The 22,965-nt window shown below is 43.5% G+C and overlaps 1 protein-coding gene across 1 annotated transcript in view; it reads left to right on the top strand.

The window, feature by feature from the left end:
- Positions 1-8,387: 8,387 nt before the first annotated feature.
- LOC124019418 (E3 ubiquitin-protein ligase MARCHF9-like) overlaps positions 8,388-22,965 on the top strand; it is a 60,993-nt gene continuing 46,415 nt past the window's right edge. The window contains exon 1 of the mRNA XM_046334752.1: positions 8,388-10,086. Coding sequence (XP_046190708.1) covers positions 9,742-10,086 — 345 coding nt within the window. The 5' untranslated portion in view covers positions 8,388-9,741. The remainder of the gene's footprint in view (positions 10,087-22,965) is intronic.

The raw sequence follows: 22,965 nt of genomic DNA, 5'->3' as shown, positions 1-22,965 counted from the left end.
ACATAGAGAATAAAAAACTCTCTATGGTCAGGGCATGACATTCCAACTGGTTTGAAATTGGGAATGTCCTCAAATTGTTCAGAGAACATTAAGAAACAATGTTCTTCTTTGAGAATTTCAGTACTTCAGCATAACGTTTCCTTATGGTTCTATTTAAAGTCATGTTTAAAGTCTTATGGTTCTATTTAAAGTCACATTAAGAAAATATCCCATAAAAACCACAAGAAAACTTTAGTAACGGTCAGAAAACTTTCAGAAAGTATTCATACCCCTTGATTTATTTCAGATTTGTTTTATTACAGCCTGAATTAAAAATGGATTAAATATACTGAACAAAAGTACATGCACTACATGTAAAGTGTTCAGTCATATGTTTCATGAGCTGAAATAAAAGATCACAGAAATGTTCCATACACACCAAAAGCTAATTTCTCTCTAATTTTGTACACAAATTTGTTTACATCCCTGTTACTGAGCATTTCTCCTTTGCCATGATAATCCCTCTATCTGACAGGTGTGGCATATCAAGAAGCTGATTAAACAGCATGATCATTACAGAGGTGCACCTTGTGCTGGGGACAATAAAATGCCACTCTAAAATTTGCAGTTCTGTCACACAACACAATGCCACAGATGTCTCAAGTTTTGAGGGAGTGTACGATTGGCATGCTGATTGCAGGAATGTCCACCAGACATGTTGCGAGATAATGCAATGTTAATTTCTCTACCAACGTCGTTTTAGAGAATTTGGCAGTACGTCCAACCAGCCTCACAACCGCAGATCATGTGTAACCACGCCAGCCCAGAACCGCCAGTCTAGTATGGCATCGTGTGGGCGAGCGGTTTGCTGTTGTCAATGTTGTGAACAGAGTGCAGTGGCGGTGGGGTTATGGTATGACCAGACATAAGCTACGGACAATGAACACAATTGCATTTTATCGATGGCAATTTGAATGCACAGAGATACCGTGACGAGATCCTGAGGCCCATTGTCGTGCCATTCATCCACCGCCATCACCTCATGTTTCAGTATGGTAATGCACGGTCCCATGTCGCAAGGATCAGTACACAATTCCTGAAAGCAGAACATGTCCCAGTTCTTCCATGGCCTGCATACTCACCAGACATGTCACCCATTGAGCATGTTTGGGATGTTCTGAATCGACAGCGTGTTTCAGTTCTCACCAATATCCAGCAACTTCGCACAGACATTGAAGAGGAGTGGGACAACATTCCAAAGGCCAGAAACAACAGCCTGATCAACTCTATGCGAAGGAAATGTGTCGCACTGCATGAGGCAAATGGTGGTCACACCAGATACTGACTGACTGATTGTCTGATCCAGACGCCCCTAATTTTTTAAAAGGTTTCTGTGACCAACAGATGCCTATCTGTAATATATTTCAATTCACTGATTTCCTTATATGAACTAGAACTCAGTAAAATCTTTGAAATTGTTGCACATTGCGTTTTATATTTTTGTTCACTGTATATTTTTTCTCTCACCCATCTACACACAATACCCCATAATGACAAAGTGAAAACATGCTTTTAGAAATTGTCGCAAATATATTGAAAATAAAATAAAGAAATATGTAATTAACATCCGGATCCACACCCTTGAGCCAATACATGTTAGAATCACCTTTGGCACCGATTACAGCTGGAAGTATATCTAGGTGAGTCTCGAAGAGCTTTGCACACCTGGATTATACAATATTTTAACATTATTATTTTTTTAATTCTTCAAGCTCTGTCAAGTTGGCTGTTGATCATAGCTAGACAGCCATTTTCAAGTCTTGACATAGATTTTCAAGACGATTTAAGTCAAAACTGTAACTAGGCCACTCAGGAACATTCACTGTCATATTGGTAAACAACTCCAGTGTATATTTGGCCTTGTGTTTTAGGTTATTGTCCTGCTGAAAGGTGAATTTGTCTCAGAGTGTAACGGTTTTCGTCTGGTGAAGGAGAAGAGGACCAAGGTGGTAAGTGTTCATTTTAATAAACAAAATAAACTAAACACTGAAATGAAAAAAATAATAAAGAGTGAGAATGAAAACGAAACAGTTCTGTAAGGAATAATCACAAAACAGAAAACAATCACCCACAACCAAAATGGGGAAAACAGGCTACCTAAGTATGATTCTCAGAGAGACGGAGAGACAGCCTGGTGCGTGACAGGACCGTGGAGGTGCACTGGAGGTCTCGAGCACCGAGTCTGCACAACCTGTCCTGGCTGGATACTCCCCGTAGCCCGGTAAGTGCGGCAGGGTGGAACAGACCGCACTGGGCTGTGCTGGCGAACCGGGGACACCGTGCGTAGGGCTGGTGCCATATACCCCGGGCCGAGGAGACGCACTGGAGACTAGATGCGCTGAGCCGGCCTCATTTCTCCTGGCTCGATGCCCACTCTAGCCCGGCCGATACGAGGCGCTGCGATGTAGCGCACCGGGCTATGCCTGTGCACTGGGGACACCGTGTGCCTTACGGCATAACACGGTGCCTGCCCGGTCCACCTCTCTCCACGGTTAGCACGGGGAGTTGGCTCAGGTCTCCTGCCTGACTTAGCCACACTCCCCATGTGACCCCCCCAGCTAGCTGCCATGCTAGCTCCTCATAATGCCGCCGCTCGGCTTTGGCTGCCTCCAGCTCTTCCTGGTGGCAGCAATATTTCCCAGCCTGTGCCCAGGGTTCCCTACCGTCCAAAATCTCCTCCCATGTCCAGGAGTCCAGAACCCTCTGCTCCTGGTTACCATGCTGCTTGGTCTGGTTGTGGTAGATGATTCTGTAACGGTTTTCGTCTGGTGAAGGAGAAGAGGACCAAGGTGCAGCGTGGTAAGTGTTCATTTTAATAAACAAAATAAACTGAACACTGAAATGACAAAAATAACAAAGAGCAAGAATGAAAACGAAACAGTTCTGTAAGGAATACTCACAAAACAGAAAGCAATGACTGACAACCAAAATGGGGAAAACAGGCTACCTAAGTATGATTCTCAATCAGGGACAACGATCGACAGCTGCCTCTGATTCAGAACCATACCAGGCCAAACACAGAAATGGAAAACATAGAAAAACAACATAGAATGCCCACCCCAACTCACGCCCTGACCAAACTAAAACAGAGACATAAAAAAGGAACTAAGGTTAGGACGTGACACAGAGTGTCTGTTCAAAAGCAGACTGAACCAGGTTTTCCTCTAGGATTTGACCTGTGCTTAGCTCTATTCTATTTATTTTTATCCTCAAAAACTCCCTAGTCCTTGACGATGACAAGCATACCAATAACATGATGCAGCCACCACCATACTTGAAAATATTAAGAGTGGTACTCAGTGATGTGTTGTGTTGGATTTGCCCCAAACATAACACTTTGTAGTCAGGACAGTTCATTTCTTAGCCACATTTTTTGCAGTTCTACTTTAGTGCCTTATTGCAAACATGATGCATGTTTTGTAATGTTTTATTCTGTACAGTCTTTCTTTTTTCACTATGTAATTTAGATTAGTATTGTGGAGTAACTACAATGTTGTTGATCCATCCTCAAAGTTCTCCTATCCAGTCATTATAGTCTGTAACTGTTTTAAAGTCACCATTTGCCTCATGGTGAAATCCCTGAGCGGTTTCCTTCCTCTTCAGCAACTGAGTTAGGAAGGACTCATCTGTCTTTGTAGTGACTGGGTGTATTGATACACCATACAAATTGTAATTAATAACTTCACCATGCTCAAGGGGATACTCTATGTCTGTTTGTTTGTTTGTTTTTGCCTGTCTACCAATAGGTGCCCTTCTTTGCGAGGCATTGGAAAACATCCCTAATCTTTGTGGTTGAATCTGTGTTGAAATGACCTTACAAGTAATTGTATGTGTGGGGTATAGAGATGAGGAAGTCATTCAAAAATAATGTTAAACACCTAATATTGCACACGAAGTGAGTCAATGCAACTTATTATGTGACTTGTTAAGCAAATGTATACTTTGAATTTATTTAGACTGCTATTACAAAGGGGTTGAATACTTCTTAACTCAAGACATTTCAGCTTTTCATTTTTTATTCATTTGTAAAAATGTCCAAAACCATAATTCAACTTTCACATTATGTGGTATTGTGTGTAGGCCAGTGACACAAAATCTCAATTTAATCAATTTTAAATTCAGCCTGTAACACAACAACATTTGGAAAAAGTCAAGAGGTGTGATTCACCGTGTGAATACTTTGTGAAGACACTGTACGTTCCGTTCTCTGCATCAACAAAACTCTCTCTATCCTCTATCTTGTTAAGAGAGTGTTCAGGTGTGTTGGCCAAGGCCACTAATTAACTACACCTGATCTTAATGAGTGCTCGTTTCCTTTTAAATGGGGTATGTTTGAGTAGACTGAAATGAACAGCTTTTTTGAGTTTAAAAAAACATGGCATTCTAGATCCTTCCTGGTGGCTCAGTGGACTAATTCCATGGATTGAGAACAGAAGATCATAGGTTTACCTCTCACTGATGCCGTGCCACAATAAAAAATAAATGTGTTTGCATGATTAATGCTTAGGGAAATAAATGTGTTTCTGTGCTTGGAGTTGAAAACAGTTAAACCAGCAGTGTTGTTAAAAGTCTTATTGAAACATGTTCTCAGAACGTTATTTAATTATCTTCAAATGAACTAGAATTTCCACTCTCAAAACATTATTAAAACCCCAGGAAAACTTTCAGGGAACCATAGTAAAACATTCTGAGAACCTCATAGCAACTTAAAAATGTATGTTCCCAGAACAGACAAAATATTAACTTCCATTCTCAGAACGTTTAAAAAACGTTCAGTTTTAATGTTTAGGAAACATATGGCTTTGTTCCCAGAACCAATGGGAAACCAAAAGCCTACGTTCCCACAACTCCCAAGGAACTAAATGTGCTAGCTTGGCACAAAAACATTTCTCTAATACCTTCAATGCTGTTCTATTTGTACTTAAGTTAACCTGGCTTCTTAATGATCCTATTATAGATTTCATCATGACCCAGTTGGGTCTGAACACCTATAACGATAAAATTCTGAAGGAGGGAAGCTTTTGTCTTAGTAAGTTGCCAACACCATGGTGAAGTTGGATGCTCTCAGGCAAACGAGCACAGGGCCCTATCCTGTCTGCTGGGCCTCCAGTGGGCCCTCTGCCAGGACCCTCCCCGCCATGCTGGCCCATATGCCAGGGTATATTTCACTCAGAGTGGCTGGCTGCAATAACGGTTGCGGTAGCACCACTGAGTTGGGATGACCATCTGTCCACCAGAGAGCTAACAGGGCCTGGGCAGCCTGCAGCCTGTCAACTACTAGACCAGAGAGTAGAACGATCTCCAGTCAGTTTGTTTGAGGGACCAAGATTATCCAATAATGCCTACATTTAAGTACTCTTATAAGTCATTCTGTATCCTATTTTGTATCATTTTCACTTTTAGAGTTTATTATTCCACTCTATTTGTTTGTTTCCGATGGTAATATATCAAAACTGCAGCAAATGACAAAGAGTAGTCAGGCTGATCATTGATTTGTAAGGACCCACAATAATGGGAAGAGGATAATTGGGTGAGAAGTTCAGGGCCAGGGATGATAAGTCTTGGTGAATGTAGTATTTCTGGTAAACAAGCTAGACAGCTGAACTGAGAGAGTTTTCTTTGTACTTTGAACACGCTGCCTTGCCAGTACAATCTGTGTGCATTTTGTGTGGGTGACGTGGCTGAGTGTAGACAGACTGTACTCAGCCAGGGCAGTGTGTGTGTGTGTGTGTGTGTGTGTGTGTGTGTGTGTGTGTGTGTGTGTGTGTGTGTGTGTGTGTGTGTGTGTGTGTGTGTGTGTGTGTGTGTGTGTGTGTGTGTGTGTGTGTGTGTGTGTGTGTGTGTGTGTGTGTGTGTGTGTGTGTGTGTGTGTGTGTGTGTGTGTGTGTGTGTGTGTGTGTGTGTGTGTGTGTGTGTGTGTGTGTGTGTGTGTGTTGGTTTGAGTGCCTAAGTGTCTGTTTTGTGTACCTGTGTCTGTATCTTGTCAGTGTTTTTTTGTGAGTGTCTGTAGTCTTCTAGTGTGCTGGTGTGTGTTATTCAGACTGATGGTCACAAAGCTGCTCAGCCCTTGCAGATAACCTATGAGACATAATGGTGTTGCTTTGTTCTTGACCAATAGCCAATATTACTAATGTCTCTATGACATAACCACCACCCTCTTTCACCCTCTCTCTTTGTCCATCTGTTCCTTTCAATTTTACACTATCTTTGTTAATCTCTTCCTTTGAATTTTACACTATCATCTTTCTTCCTTTTGTTGTTTCTGCTTTCTCCCACGGTAGTTATCTCCCAATTACTTAGCTAACATTGTGTGCTGTAGTGGTGTCTCTCCCACTGACAGAATCTCAGAGTGAGCCTGCCTGGACAATCCACTGGCCTTTTCAAAGGACATTACATTTGACATTTATATTTAGCAGACGCTCTTATCCAGAGTCAGTGCATATATGTTGTCATCAACAGTTAACCTGTTGATGTCAACTGACTGAGCTTATTTAAACTTCATGTTCTTAAATAGATAGTATGAAATGTGATGTGATGTGGGCCTACCTACCGGTTGTTGATTTTTTAACACTCATACAGACAGTGGTTGTCAATTTTCCATTGTAGACTCTAAACCTAAATCTATTTTTCTCTCTACTTCTGGGTCTCCCTGTCCTCTCTTGGCTCTTGTCCTCCACACAAATGATCTAATTTCAGCACTAATATGTCAGCATATAATGAATTGTACTGGTTACAATTATATTTAACACTCTTGTTTCATCTGTTTAATTGATTAATACATTTAGTGGATGGGAGAGTGTGAAAATACTTGAAGTCACTGAAAAGTTTGTGTTATATTGTAACGCTGAGTATACAGCTGAGTTATTGAAGTTTAAAAAGTGATCATGACACACAATGTTTTGAAGCTGGGTGCATCCACATACTGAAGAGATCCATTTTAATGTTGGCCTCCACAAAGTTTGCCCTTTATCATGAGTTTGATTAAGAACCCATTCTGTTTTACAACAATGACGACCTGTCGACTGTTGCAGTGGGAAGATGAGGATTCAAAATGACGTAGTTTAAAACTGCAAGCAGGTTGATTTGATAGCAATCCAAACCAGTATCAGAGGCCAGGTAAGACATTGGGTCAGGACACAGGGGTAGCCTACTCCTCTATCCAATTGGTTTAGTATTACATGTTTTGTTTATTTTGGTTGCGTTTTCCTATTGGTAAAGGGGAATGTTTTTCATACAGTTTTGTCAACTTTGGTCCCTCAGGCCCTTGCTACCGAATGTAGCATGTTAGAATTTAATGGTCTTCATTTCAGAACCAAGGACAGCGTCCGTTAACCGGATGCCCCCAGGTGGACTAGGTGCTTCTAAAAGCACTGGGTGAATAAATGGAAGAGGAAATATACAAAATGGACTAACAAAAATCTCTGATGGATAATTGTTTGATTTCCTAAACATATCTTTTGCTAAGCAAAATTGTTTTTCTTGTCACATGACCATGGAAATGCTTGCATATTTTCTATGAATTACTATTTTAATTTTCTTAAAATAAAATAATGTGCTTAAATACTTGTTTTGTTTTTTTCCTGTTTCCGTAGGCGAGTTTGGTAGTTTTGTGCCTTACAGAGGAATCACTAAATTGCTTTATTTTTCCGATAATTTATTATTGAGTTTAAATCTGTGTACACGTGGGTTCGGCTCCATATAGGCTGCTGCATGTGGAGCCGACAGAGAGCATCCGCCCCCTTGAGAGTTCGATCCCGGGATGCCTCTCGGCGTGGGTCCGGCCCCGACAGACAGCGCTCACAATACACAGAGGCTTTACCCTCCTCACATCCTTGCTTTCATATCTCTGTGACTGATGTTTTCATATGGCCGTGATTCAACTCTAATCTAGTTATGGCATGGTTAATCTATTCAGTCGTTGGATGCTGCTTGGCCAAGTTCTTTGAAATTCGTTCATCATTTTCTTTGTGACATTAAATAACACATGGCTGAACTTCATGAAAGAATACAACAGTGGTTGGGTAGCCAGTGAAGCAATGTGTATTATTACAACATTCATGTAAGCCAAGAGCCTAGTATCTATTTAGATGATAGGCCTAGACTTGTTTGAGAGAACGTTGAATAAACTATGCATAGGCATATGTAACAAGGGAGAGACATTTGAGAGAAGGTTCACCTCATGGAAGTGGCAGACTACTAATATCAGTCCCTGTGCATTGACATTACATACACCGTTTAGATTTCCCGGGATACACTGACTAGCACGTGGCCGCAACGTCACATGAAAATCAGAACCTCGGATAGCGGCTTCTGCCAATGCGCAGTCACACGGCAGATATGTTTTTCCTTCGCGGATAGACTGAGGAAGGAATAATCATAGGAAAACGAGGTGACAACAACGATACAAAAACACATATGTGTTTCAATTAGGCTAGCATGCATTTTTATGGCAAGATCCTCTGTTTGTCCGTCCACCAAATCCATTTCGATGGAGTCACTGCTGACAGAAGCAAGTATTTATACAATGCCACGTCAAATAGGGTTTTATTGTTGTTGAATGGACGTAATTAGTTATTGGTAGTAAACGAACCCGTTATTTGGTGGCAAAGTTGACCTGGCATGGCGATGTAATCGGTTTGCTTCGTTCCCATACTCTGGGGGGTTATTCCCTGGCATCTCTGTTCTCCTGGTGTGTGTTCTGCAGGAGTCGCTGCAGGAAGAACAAAAAACAGCATGGAATTTCAATGGCAAAAGGATGTGTGTTCTTCTACAGGTTTTTGGTGTCTCGTCCTGTCCTGTTTAAAATGCGAACACGTTGGATAGTGAAGTGGCTCTCGGACTTATGTGGAGAGGGAACCGTGTGGGACATATTCTCTATCTATCAGCGAGAAAAAAACAGCGAGGAAACAGGGGAAGAGAAGAATACGGTGTTCTGAAGTCTAGCATGCCATTGAGGGACAAACAAAAGAGATGGTTGTCAACTGGCCTTTTTTGTACGGACTAAACAGACGAAAGCAACACCCAAAAATGACTCGGTGGAATTACTGATGACATAGCGACATCTGTTTTTTTTAACAACATTGTATATTATCCCTGAGCCTTCAACGCTACCCGCTCCACTCTATATTGCTCCCTCTCAGCTTGCGATAGAATTTTCTTTCAGAACCTTGGACAGCTCCCGTTAAACGCAAGCTTTGCCATTGTGCCATAAGTGACTGGATCGAAAATGTACATGAGGGGATTCAGTTTGATCCTATCGCTGTTTGGTTATGCTCATCGCTCACACTGAAAGCTATCGGGAATTGTTGTATCGGCATCCGTTGAATCCCAAAAGAAACTGCCCATCCATGAAAAACTTCCGCATTGTCTATCGGCTACACATGGTAACAGAGAAAATGTATCAAGGAGTGATACAATCTATTTACATTGTAATATTTTGATTTCCGTTGACAAATCTTTTTTGGTCGGCAGTCATGCTTTTTATAGAAACCTCTGATATTTTTGTTTTGATAGTAGTATAGCCCATAGCTAGAGAAGGCGATTTGAACCAAATAAGTTTGCACTTTGTAATAATAATAGGCTACTTACAAAGCCCATTTTGGCTCTCAAATCGTGCATAAGAAATGCTTGATTTATACAACTCAATGAATTGATACCTTCTATTTCACCCTACAGCCGCGTTTTGCCTATGTGGGCTAGTTCATGATGTTAAAGTACCGGATCCGTATGTTTTTCAATGAACTGAAAGTGCTGGTTTTGATGCGGTCTGGCTTAAGACGGGGGACCGATTCTGACACAAACCCAGACAGACGAACAAGCAGCATGCGAGGGCTCGGGGTAGGAGGCTGCGGGTGGCCACCTTTCGACTGCTCTACCCGGGACGACGAGGAAGAGTACTATGGCACCAATCCCCGGCCGCGGAGCCTGGCATTCGAGGAGAAGAATGCGAAGCTCCAAGCGAGCCTGGACACTGTATCGCTCACAAGCAGCTTGGACAGTGGCATGCGCTCGCCGCAGTGCCGAATCTGCTTCCAGGGCCCCGAACAGGTAGGCTTTCCTGTCCTTCACCTATCTATCCACGTCTAGGCTACAGTTCCCTAGGCCCCTGTTGGTTACCTATCGTCTCCCCATTGTTTCCAGGGCTATGCCTGTAAGTCCCTTCAAGGCTTCAAAGTTGGTTCTTCACATGTATTTCAGGTCTATACATAAGCCCATACTGCAGGGAAGCTCAGGCATCACCGTATGGCTAAGGAAAACAAGCATGTCTTTGATCAGGGCAAATACCAAACTTTTCTACAATAGATAAAGTCAACCTTTGTCTCCAAAGACCCCATAAGAGATACATTGGCTCCATGCAGACTGTTACGTTCTCCTGGAATCCAGAATAACTAATGCTGATACAAAGCTTTTTACTAAAACTTTGTTGACATGTTTCTTCATCCTCATGTTCCCGCTGCAGCTCAAACAGACAGTGATACAGCTTCCTCCCATTGAGGAGCATAAGCAGTGTTTTCCTTCAGTGACTAACAGCTCCAGTTAAATGTAAGCTCTGCAATTGTGACCACATTAGGGTGCCACAAGTTTGGTTTCATGAAGCAACTCATGAAATATCAAATCTGGAAATGTCTCCAATGGGTCAAACTTTCACAAAGTGTTATAGATAATTTACATCATGGATGCCTATCAGTGCTGTGCCAATATTAAACAGTATTGTATTGTTATCCTGTTTGAGGGACAGTTTTCCAATAGACAGCACATTTCTTTTCAATATAGTTGTTCATATTTGGTTCCATACATTGTTCCATACACATATTGTTCCATACATACAGTACATGAAATACCTGTCAAAAGTTTGTACACACCTACTCTTTCCAGGGTTTTTATTTATCTTTATTATTTTCTACATTGTAGAATAATATTGAAGACATCAAAACTATGAAATAACACATATAAAATCATGTAGTAACCAAAAAAGTGTTAAACAAATCTAAATCTAAATATATTTTATTTTTTCAATTCTTCAAAGTAGCCACCCTTTGCCTTGATGGCAGCTTTGCACATTCTTGGCATTCTCTCAACTAGCTTAATGAGGTAGTCACCTGGAATGCATTTAAATGAACAGCTGTGCCTTGTTAAAAGGTCATTTGTGGAATTTATTTGCTTCTTAATACATTTCAGACAATAATTTGTGTTGTGACAAGGTAAGGGTGGTATACAGAATATAGCCCTATTTGGTAAACCACAAAGTCCATATTATGGCAAGAGCAGATCAAATAAGCAAAGAGAAATGACGGTCCATCATTACCTTAAGATTTGAAGCTCACTCAAACTGGAAAATGTCAAGACCTTTGAAAGTTTTTTCAAGTGCAGTCTCAAAAACCATCAAGTTCTATGATGAAACTGTCTCTCATGAGGACTGCCACAGGAAAGGAAGACCCAGAGTTTCCTCTGTTGCAGAGGATAAATTCATCAGAGTTACCAGCCTCAGAAATCGCAGCCCAAATAAATGCTTCACAGTGTTCAACTAACAGACACATCTCAACATCAACTGTTCAGAGGAGACCGCGTGAATCAGGCCTTCATGGTCTAAATGCTGCAAAGAAACCACTACTAAAGGACACCAATACGAAGAAAATACTTGCTTGGGCCAAGAAACATGAGAAATGGACATTAGATTAGTGGGAATCTGTCCTTTGGTCTAATGAGTCCAAATTTGAGGTTTTTGGTTCCAACCGTTGTGTCTTTGTGAGACGCAGAGTAAGTGAACGGATGATCTTCGCATGTGTGATTCCCACCGTGAAACATGGAGGAGGAGGTGTGATGGTGTGGGGGTGCTTTGCTGGTGACAGTCAGTGATTTATTTACAATTCAAGGCCCACTTTACCAGCATGGCTACCACAGCATTCTGCAACGATATACCACCCCATCTGGTTTGGGCTTAGTGGGACTATCATTTGTTTTTGACCCAACATGACCCAACACACCTCCAGGCTGTGTAAGGGCTATTTAACCAAGAAAGAGAGTGATGGAGTGCTGCATCAGATAACCTGGCCTCCACAATCACCTGACCTCAACCCAATTGAGATGGTTTGGGATGAGTTGAAACGCATGAAGTGAAGGAAAATCAGCCACCAAGTGCAGCCACCAAGACTGTTGGGAAAGCATTCCAGCTGAAGCTTGTTGAAAGAATACCAAGGGTGTGCAAAGCTGTCATCAAGCCAAAGAGTGGCTACTTTGAAGATTCTCAAAAATAAAATATATTTGATTTGTTTAACACTTTTTTGATTAGTACATGATTCCATGTGTTATTTCATAACGTTGATGTCTTCACTATTATTCTACAATTTAGAAAATGGTAAAAATAAAATAAAAATAACCCTTGAATGAGTCCAAACTTTTGACTGGTACTGTAAATACATACATACTGAACATAAATACATACATGTTGTTTCATATATTGTGCCAATGCAGATCTTTTCAGGTTAAAACAGGCAGTGGTTCCACCACCAAGAAGCAGATAAAGATTAATACTGTAGCTATATAACAAGTAGTGTAAGACACTATGAAGAAAACAATTGCTTTAATATTTATTGCTCAGAATTTTAAACAAGGAACAATAACCTGTAGGCCTAAGTGTACAAACATATATATTTTTTTACATAGTTTGCATATATAGCACAGGAGGTTGTTGGCACCTTAATTGGTGAGGACGGGCTCGTTGTAATGGCTGGAGCCAAACTAGTGGAATGGTATCAAATACATCAAACACATGGTCCTCCTCTCAGCAGCCTCCACTGATAAATAGAGATGGATAATGCTAGCTAACTCCTGTGCATACCTTCTGTGCATACCTCCTGTGCATACCCGGATATCTCAGAGGCCTTTTCGTGTGTCATGTTGCAGATAACATGGGTAGAGCAGAAATGCTTTCAATAATAATCTGATTGTTATGATTTGATTCACTGTCAGTCTGAACCTGACACTACTGTGTGTCAGCTAACCCACTGGGCACAGACATCATTTCATTGTCTAGTTTTGTGTTACATTTGGTTTAGTTATCAACGAACATGAATTTACATGAAATCAACAACAAATGTCACCATGTCATTGGATTTAGGTTAAAAGTTATTTGATAAAAAATGTCATTCTCTTACCCAGTGGGAAGGTCCTGTGACTTCATCACAGGCAGAAAGGAAAACACAAATAACGTCAAAAGAAGTGTAACAACATGTGAGGGACCAACAATGACAATAGGACATCCATCAGATTGAATACAGTAGGACATCCATCAGATTGAATTCAGTAGGACATCCATCAGATTGAATACAGTAGGACATCCATCAGATTGAATACAGTAGGACATCCATCAGATTGAATACAGTAGGACATACAGTAGATACATTGAAATACAGTAGTCAAGTGCATCATGGGGTAATGCATTTAATGACATTTGCCCATTTATCATGACATCGAATCACAACTAATCAACAAAGATTCTTGTCTGTGCAAAATATTTGAAACATTGACAAGAAATACATACAAAATCAACCCTTAAAAGTCTATTAGTGATTGTAGAAAATGTATTTTTCTTTACCAAATACTTTTCCTGTATACTTGAGTGAAGTAAATTAAAATATGTTTTGTTAGAATTATTTGACTATTTGTTTGTTTAAAAGCAACAAAAAAAAGGCCTGAGCTAAGTCTCCCTGTAAGCGAGCCTTGGGCTGTAATATTATAGATAGAAACAGTCTCTGTTGCAGCACCATGTCCCATGATATAAGCATCCACTGAGGGAATCAAATGAGACAGAACCCCTTAATACTTTTAATTAGCCTTGGTGGTGTCCTTTGAAAGGAGGCACGTGGATCCATTGATAGAACGGAAATGACAACATTGTGTGGAGTTGATTTATAGGAGTGTCGTGATGGGGACTTACTGTGCAGGAGAATAAGAGAGATGAAGAGAGGACTGTGGAGTCTGCAGAAACCCTGTAGCTAGGGGTATAGTGCCCTAACCTTATCACAAATCTACATACAGTGTATTATTCCACCGGGGAACGATAATCCTTTCAAACCTCTAACTGTACATGTATATTAAATGGGTAAAATGTTCTCATTAGTTGAAAGACTGCAGATAAAGAATAGCTTAGGAAAGGGGTTTCAAATGGGAGGTCGGGGAGTCTCTTATCCTAGATGAGAACATGTTTTGAAAGTGTAGCAAGTATAGTTCTAAGAACATCCTTGAAACAGCTGGCTATAGCTCTGTGTTATTTGCAGTGAAGTGGTGGTGATGGTGCACGTGTACCAGGCTCTGCTGGTTGGAAAGGGCTGATGTGTAAGGCATTTGACTGCAGGCAGAGTCTGACATTCATCCAACATCAACGGAGAGACATGCTCATGGAACCTATAGTGCCCACAGTGGATTGTCAAGATGGACAACTGTCCCACATGCAATCCCATGGTTTTAGCTGAAACTCATACCATGAAGATTGTACTCACTCCACCCTTTGTCTCCCTACACATTCTTCTATATACCTGTGTATTAGTTCTCTAAATAGAAACGATACAGAAAGTGGTCATTACCATTTGGGTGGAAGAATCTGATCACCTTGTGCATGAATAAATATATGCAGTTTTTTTCACACTGGTCTACTCAGAGAGGAATGTTGTAAATCATGTCCCCGTCCGGTGTTTCTGGAGCAGTAGTAACTCTGGAATTCTGCACATGTCAAAATATGTGTGTGTGTGTGTGTGTACGTGTGTGTTTGTGTGCGAGTGTGTGCCAGTGTGTGAATGCATGCGTGAGAGTGTGTGTGTGCGTCTCATTTATATGGTACATCACAAATTATATGGACCAGGGCGAGAGCAAGATCATAAAGTAGAGATGATAAGAGATGGAGAAAGAGAATGGGGGAGGGGAAATATACAAAAGAGAGAGAGGGCTTCAGAGAAAAGGGGGGAGAGAGATGGACAGTAAGGTAGAATAGTACAGTGGGGAAAGAACAATAGAATGGGGAAAAAGGTGATGAAAATAAAATGAATATTTTAGGCATTCTCTTATCTCTTTAAACCACATGGTTAATTGAGAACCTACATTTTTTACTTTTGCCTTTGCAGCTTTTGTCATGATGATTCTGTGTAAGCTATTCACAAAGACTACTCTTCGGCTTTGATATTGTTATAGTATGACATTTCCATGCATCAGCCCATTCTATAGCTAGGTTATATTCAACTTGATAAACACTTGAATGCCAGTTATTTTTTTCAATTCAGGAAGTAAACTAGAATTCCAATTCCATTTCCAAATGTTTCTCATTGAAAAACAAGGGAACAAGCAGAGTATTGAGGGAACAAGCAGAGTATTTGGAAGCGCACAACATTAATCACATACAATACCACTACAACAACTATATCATTCTCTAGTACAGTCCCAGAAAAAAAGAGTGATATGTAGCACCATTTGTCCCTGCAGGAGAACCCTGTGAAAATAGGCTCCACATAGAACCCTTTTCAGGTCAGATAGAAGCCTTTTGAGTTCCAAATTGAACCTGGGTTCCAAATAGGATCTTATTTTGAGGCAGTTTGCCACAGCAGGAAAATAACCCTGCAGCAACAGGAAATTTGAATAGTATGTGGATTATAATTAATGGGCATTTTTGTAGGGTTTGATTAAAAAAACTGTTAGGGCAAATCAAGTCTGACATTTCAAAAGTGTAAATTGCAAACTTTAGAAGCCTAAACCAAAAGTTTGCATTTCTCAGCAACACAAGAGTGACATCTGTAGAACCTGTTAAAGGGTGCTATTTAGAACCAGAAAGAGTTCTATCTGATCTTAAATTATTCTGTAGGGGAATCTTTTTGTAAAGGGTTCCTCTATAGCAGCCCCAGTCCTCGAGGGCCTGATTGATGTCACACTTTTTCTCCATCCCTAGCAAACACAGCTGATTAATCAAATTACATTCTGAACTGAAGATCATGATTAGGTGATTATTGGAGTCAGGTGTGTTAGCTGGGGCAAAACTGTGACACCAATCAGGCCCTCAAGGATATAGAACTATTTTTTTCTGAGAATGTAGTCTATTCTCTCCTCTGTCTCCTCATCGATTTCTCAGGTTAAGTGTCTCAACAGATGATGGCCCAGCCTCCCTGGCGTTTGCCATTTACCTTCGACAAACACAACTAGCCACCTCATCAGGTGATATCAAATATTCATGCTCATTAGCAGGCCACCCTCCAGTGATGGGGGTGACTCCCTGTTGACACTGTCAACCTGAGACGGAGAGATGGACATGCTGTGTCACTGTGCATCAACCAGGCCTGGGCCTGTATTCACAAAGTGTCTCAAAGTAGGAGTGCTGATCTAGGATCAGGTCTACCCTGTCCACATAATCTTATTCATTATGATCATAAAGGAAAACTCCCTCCTGCTCTGAAACTCTTTCTGAATACAGGCCCTGATGTGTGTCATGTCATGTAAACTGTCTGTCTCAGCCTCTCACATTCTGTACCTTTATTGCTTTCTATGTGTATTGTTTTTCTTGTATCTGTTGTTTCTATCTTTCCCCATAGTTCTACAATTGTTGCTTCTGTTCTTCCATATTCCATACTCCAAGCTTCCAAGGCTGTTGTGTGCTATTATACCTGGCCTATAAGTACATTTCCTTGGTTACTAAAAATATGTTGTTGGCATGAAGGGTATGTCATCCCTTGGTCCATCAATAACCATTGATTAATGATAATATTATCACCTAAAGCCATATGTACCAAGTGTCTCAGAGTCGGAGTGCTGATTCAGGTAAATGTTTTCCTTTTTCATCACAATGAATAGGATTACATGAACAGCGAGAACCTGATCCTAGATGAGCACTCCTACTCTGAGACACTATATAGACATGGCCCCTTATCTGCCTATGTCATGTTTTGTCATTTATTATCTTGTCTTGTCCCTGTGCTTCCCATTCTATTCGTTTCCCTCTGCTGGTCTTATTAGGTTCTTTCCCTCTTTCTATCCCTCTCTCTCCCCCTCCCTCTCTCACTCTCTCGCTCTCTCTTCTCTCTATCGTTCCGTTCCTGCTCCCAGCTGTTCCTATTCCCCTAATCAATCATTTAGTCTTCCCACACCTGTTCCCGATCCTTTCCCCTGATTAGAGTCCCTATTTCTTCCTTTGTGTTCCGTTCCTGTCCTGTCGGTTCCTTGTTTAGTATTCACCGTGCTGTGTTTGTGTATCGCCCTGTCGTGTCGTGTTTTCCTCAGATGCTGCGTGGTGAGCAGGTGTCTGAGTCTGTCTGGTTCAAGTGCCTTCCCGAGGCAACCTGCTGTTCACCTGCTGTTCAAGTTCGAGTCTCCAGTTTGTCCTCGTCATATCGAGTGAAAGTTGTGTTTTTTTGTTTGTATTTACTTTACTGGATTAAAGACTCTGTTTTCGCCAAGTCGCTTTTGGGTCCTCTTTCACCTCCATGACAGAAGGAACCGACCAAGGAATGGACCCAGCGACTTCAGACGCTCGTTACACTGCCGTCGAGATCCAAGGAGCCATGCTCGGCAGACACGAGCAGGAATTGTCTGCTGCTCGCCATGCCGTGGAGAACCTGGCCGCTCAGGTTTCCGACCTCTCTGGACAGTTCCAGAGTCTACGTCTCGTGCCACCTGTTACTTCCTGGCCTGTCGAGCCTCCAGAACCTAGGGTTAATAACCCACCTTGCTACTCCGGGCAGCCCACTGAGTGCCGCTCCTTTCTCACGCAGTGTGAGATTGTGTTCTCTCTCCAACCCAACACATACTCTAGAGAGAGAGCTCGGGTTGCTTACGTCATTTCACTCCTTACTGGCCGGGCTCGAGAATGGGGCACAGCTATCTGGGAGGCAAGGGCTGATTGCTCTAACAAGTTCCAGAACTTTAAAGAGGAGATGATTCGGGTTTTTGACCGTTCAGTTTTTGGTAGGGAGGCTTCTAGGGCCCTGGCTTCCTTATGCCAAGGTGAACGGTCCATAACGGATTATTCTATTGAGTTTCGCACTCTTGCTGCCTCTAGTGAGTGGAACGAGCCGGCGCTGCTCGCTCGTTTTCTGGAGGGACTCCACGCAGTGGTTAAGGATGAGATTCTCTCCCGGGAGGTTCCTTCAGATGTGGACTCTTTGATTGCTCTCGCCATCCGCATAGAACGACGGGTAGATCTTCGTCACCGGGCTCGTGGAAGAGAGCTCGCATCAACGGTGTTTCCCTGCTCCGCATCGCAACCATCTCCCTCCTCTGGCTCAGAGTCTGAGCCCATGCAGCTGGGAGGGATTCGCATCTCGACTAAGGAGAGGGAACGGAGGATCACCAACCGCCTGTGCCTCTATTGCGGAGTTGCTGGACATTTTGTTAATTCATGTCCAGTAAAAGCCAGAGCTCATCTGTAAGCGGAGGGCTACAGGTGAGCGCAACTACTCAAGTCTCTCCATCAAAATCCTGTACTACTTTGTCGGTCCATCTACGCTGGACCGGTTCGGGTGCTACATGTAGTGCCTTGATAGACTCTGGGGCTGAGGGTTGTTTCATGGACGAAGCATGGGTTCGGAAACATGACATTCCTTTCAGAGAGTTAGATAAGCCTACGCCCATGTTCGCCTTAGATGGTAGTCATCTTCCCAGTATCAGATTTGAGACACTACCTTTAACCCTCACAGTATCTGGTAACCACAGTGAGACTATTTCTTTTTTGATTTTTCGTTCACCGTTTACACCTGTTGTTTTGGGTCATCCCTGGCTAGTATGTCATAATCCTTCTATTAATTGGTCTAGTAATTCTATCCTATCCTGGAACGTTTCTTGTCATGTGAAGTGTTTAATGTCTGCCATCCCTCCCGTTTCTTCTGTCCCTACTTCTCAGGAGGAACCTGGCGATTTGACAGGAGTGCCGGAGGAATATCATGATCTGCGCACGGTCTTCAGTCGGTCCCGAGCCAACTCCCTTCCTCCTCACCGGTCGTATGATTGTAGTATTGATCTCCTTCCGGGGACCACTCCTCCTCGGGGTAGACTATACTCTCTGTCGGCTCCCGAACGTAAGGCTCTCGAGGATTATTTGTCTGTGTCTCTTGACGCCGGTACCATAGTGCCTTCTTCCTCTCCGGCCGGGGCGGGGTTCTTTTTGTTAAGAAGAAGGACGGTACTCTGCGCCCCTGCGTGGATTATCGAGGGCTGAATGACATAACGGTTAAGAATCGTTATCCGCTTCCCCTTATGTCATCAGTCTTCGAGATTCTGCAGGAGCCAGGTGCTTTACTAAGTTGGACCTTCGTAACGCTTACCATCTCGTGCGCATCAGAGAGGGGGACGAGTGGAAAACGGCGTTTAACACTCCGTTAGGGCATTTTGAGTACCGGGTTCTGCCGTTTGGTCTCGCCAATGCGCCAGCTGTTTTTCAGGCATTAGTTAATGATGTTCTGAGAGACATGCTGAACATCTTTGTTTTTGTCTATCTTGACGATATCCTGATTTTTTCTCCGTCACTCGAGATTCATGTTCAGCACGTTCGACGTGTTCTACAGCGCCTTTTAGAGAATTGTCTCTACGTAAAGTCTGAGAAGTGCTCTTTTCATGTCTCCTCCGTTACTTTTCTCGGTTCCGTTATTTCCGCTGAAGGCATTCAGATGGATTCCGCTAAGGTCCAAGCTGTCAGTGATTGGCCCGTTCCAAGGTCACGTGTCGAGTTGCAGCGCTTTTTAGGTTTCGCTAATTTCTATCGGCGTTTCATTCGTAATTTCGGTCAAGTTGCTGCCCCTCTCACAGCTCTTACTTCTGTCAAGACGTGTTTTAAGTGGTCCGGTTCCGCCCAGGGAGCTTTTGATCTTCTAAAAGAACGTTTACGTCCGCTCCTATCCTCGTTACTCCTGACGTCACTAGACAATTCATTGTCGAGGTTGACGCTTCAGAGGTAGGCGTGGGAGCCATTCTATCCCAGCGCTTCCAGTCTGACGATAAGGTTCATCCTTGCGCTTATTTTTCTCATCGCCTGTCGCCATCTGAGCGCAACTATGATGTGGGTAACCGTGAACTGCTCGCCATCCGCTTAGCCCTAGGCGAATGGCGACAGTGGTTGGAGGGGCGACCGTTCCTTTTGTCGTTTGGACAGACCATAAGAACCTTGAGTACATCCGTTCTGCCAAACGACTTAATGCCCGTCAAGCTCGTTGGGCGTTGTTTTTCGCTCGTTTCGAGTTTGTGATTTCTTACCGTCCGGGTAGCAAGAACACCAAGCCTGATGCCTTATCCCGTCTGTTTAGTTCTTCTGTGGCTTCTACTGATCCCGAGGGGATTCTTCCTTATGGGCGTGTTGTCGGGTTAACAGTCTGGGGAATTGAAAGACAGGTTAAGCAAGCACTCACGCACACTGCGTCGCCGCGCGCTTGTCCTAGTAACCTCCTTTTCGTTCCTGTTTCCACTCGTCTGGCTGTTCTTCAGTGGGCTCACTCTGCCAAGTTAGCTGGTCATCCCGGTGTTCGAGGCACTCTTGCGTCTATTCGCCAGCGCTTTTGGTGGCCGACTCAGGAGCGTGACACGCGCCGTTTCGTGGCTGCTTGTTCGGACTGCGCGCAGACTAAGTCGGGTAACTCTCCTCCTGCCGGTCGTCTCAGACCGCTCCCCATTCCTTCTCGACCATGGTCTCACATCGCCCTAGACTTCATTACCGGTCTGCCTTTGTCTGCGGGGAAGACTGTGATTCTTACGGTTGTCGATAGGTTCTCTAAGGCGGCACATTTCATTCCCTCGCTAAACTTCCTTCCGCTAAGGAGACGGCACAAATCATTATCGAGAATGTATTCAGAATTCATGGCCTCCCGTTAGACGCCGTTTCAGACAGAGGCCCGCAATTCACGTCACAGTTTTGGAGGGAGTTCTGTCGTTTGATTGGTGCGTCCGTCAGTCTCTCTTCCGGGTTTCATCCCCAGTCTAACGGTCAAGCAGAGAGGGCCAATCAGACGATTGGTCGCATACTACGCAGCCTTTCTTTCAGAAACCCTGCGTCTTGGGCAGAACAGCTCCCCTGGGCAGAATACGCTCACAATTCGCTTCCTTCGTCTGCTACCGGGTTATCTCCGTTTCAGAGTAGTCTGGGTTACCAGCCTCCTCTGTTCTCATCCCAGCTTGCCGAGTCCAGCGTTCCCTCCGCTCAAGCGTTTGTCCAACGTTGTGAGCGCACCTGGAGGAGGGTGAGGTCTGCACTTTGCCGTTACAGGGCACAGACTGTGAGAGCCGCCAATAAACGCAGGATTAAGAGTCCTAGGTATTGTTGCGGCCAGAGAGTGTGGCTTTCCACTCGCAACCTTCCTCTTACGACAGCTTCTCGTAAGTTGACTCCGCGGTTCATTGGTCCGTTCCGTGTCTCCCAGGTCGTCAATCCTGTCGCTGTGCGACTGCTTCTTCCGCGACATCTTCGTCGCGTCCATCCTGTCTTCCATGTCTCCTGTGTCAAGCCCTTTCTTCGCACCCCCGTTCGTCTTCCCTCCCCCCCTCCCGTCCTTGTCGAGAGCGCACCTATTTACAAGGTACATAAGATCATGGACATGCGTTCTCGGGGACGGGGTCACCAATACTTAGTGGATTGGGAGGGTTACGGTCCTGAGGAGAGGAGTTGGGTTCCGTCTCGGGACGTGCTGGACCGTTCACTCATCGATGATTTCCTCCGTTGCCGCCAGGATTCCTCCTCGAGTGCGCCAGGAGGCGCTCGGTGAGTGGGGGGGTACTGTCATGTTTTGTCATTTATTATCTTGTCTTGTCCCTGTGCTTCCCATTCTATTCGTTTCCCTCTGCTGGTCTTATTAGGTGCTTTCCCTCTTTCTATCCCTCTCTCTCCCCCTCCCTCTCTCACTCTCTCGCTCTCTCTTCTCTCTATCGTTCCGTTCCTGCTCCCAGCTGTTCCTATTCCCCTAATCAATCATTTAGTCTTCCCACACCTGTTCCCGATCCTTTCCCCTGATTAGAGTCCCTATTTCTTCCTTTGTGTTCCGTTCCTGTCCTGTCGGTTCCTTGTTTAGTATTCACCGTGCTGTGTTTGTGTATCGCCCTGTCGTGTCGTGTTTTCCTCAGATGCTGCGTGGTGAGCAGGTGTCTGAGTCTGTCTGGTTCAAGTGCCTTCCCGAGGCAACCTGCTGTTCACCTGCTGTTCAAGTTCGAGTCTCCAGTTTGTCCTCGTCATATCGAGTGAAAGTTGTGTTTTTTTGTTTGTATTTACTTTACTGGATTAAAGACTCTGTTTTCGCCAAGTCGCTTTTGGGTCCTCTTTCACCTCCATGACAGCCTATCTATAGCTTCCAAATTATAAAGACATCCTCCACATTTCATAGTCATGAAATTATCACTCCAGCTCACAACATTGCATCAGGCTTATATCAATATCAACAGGCGACACCATTGAATTCATGAAGACATCACTGTTACACCAATCTCCTGGTATCTTTGAATTATAATGTTATCATTGGTCCACCTGTCTCTCCATAACATCACATTAACAAAGACCATTGGTTCACCTCGCTGTCCACTTTATTTGATTCATTAAGGCATTATGCCCAAGGAGCAGATTCACGTACCCTTGACTTACCCCGATTAATGTTGCCGGTGCTTTTTTGCCCCAGTCCCTTCCATCCTTGCCAGCTGAACCATCAACTCGCGTGGATATTTACATGCCACGAAACAAATCATATTTATATAATGTTGTTGTGATGGGCACTCTGTGCGTGTTTTGGGATGGGAATCAAGTTTGGTTCCACCCATGCCCCACACCCACCCATCCCCCACACACACCCATGCCCCACACCCACCCATCCCCCACACGCACCCATGCCCCACACCCACCCATCCCCCACACCGCACCCATACCCCACACCCACCCATCCCCCACACCCACCCATCCCCCACACGCACCCATGCCCCACACCCACCCAT

Source organism: Oncorhynchus gorbuscha, linkage group LG03 (genome assembly GCF_021184085.1).
Source record: "Oncorhynchus gorbuscha isolate QuinsamMale2020 ecotype Even-year linkage group LG03, OgorEven_v1.0, whole genome shotgun sequence".
Taxonomy (NCBI): domain Eukaryota; kingdom Metazoa; phylum Chordata; class Actinopteri; order Salmoniformes; family Salmonidae; genus Oncorhynchus; species Oncorhynchus gorbuscha.
This window is presented reverse-complemented; position numbering and strand designations above follow the sequence as displayed.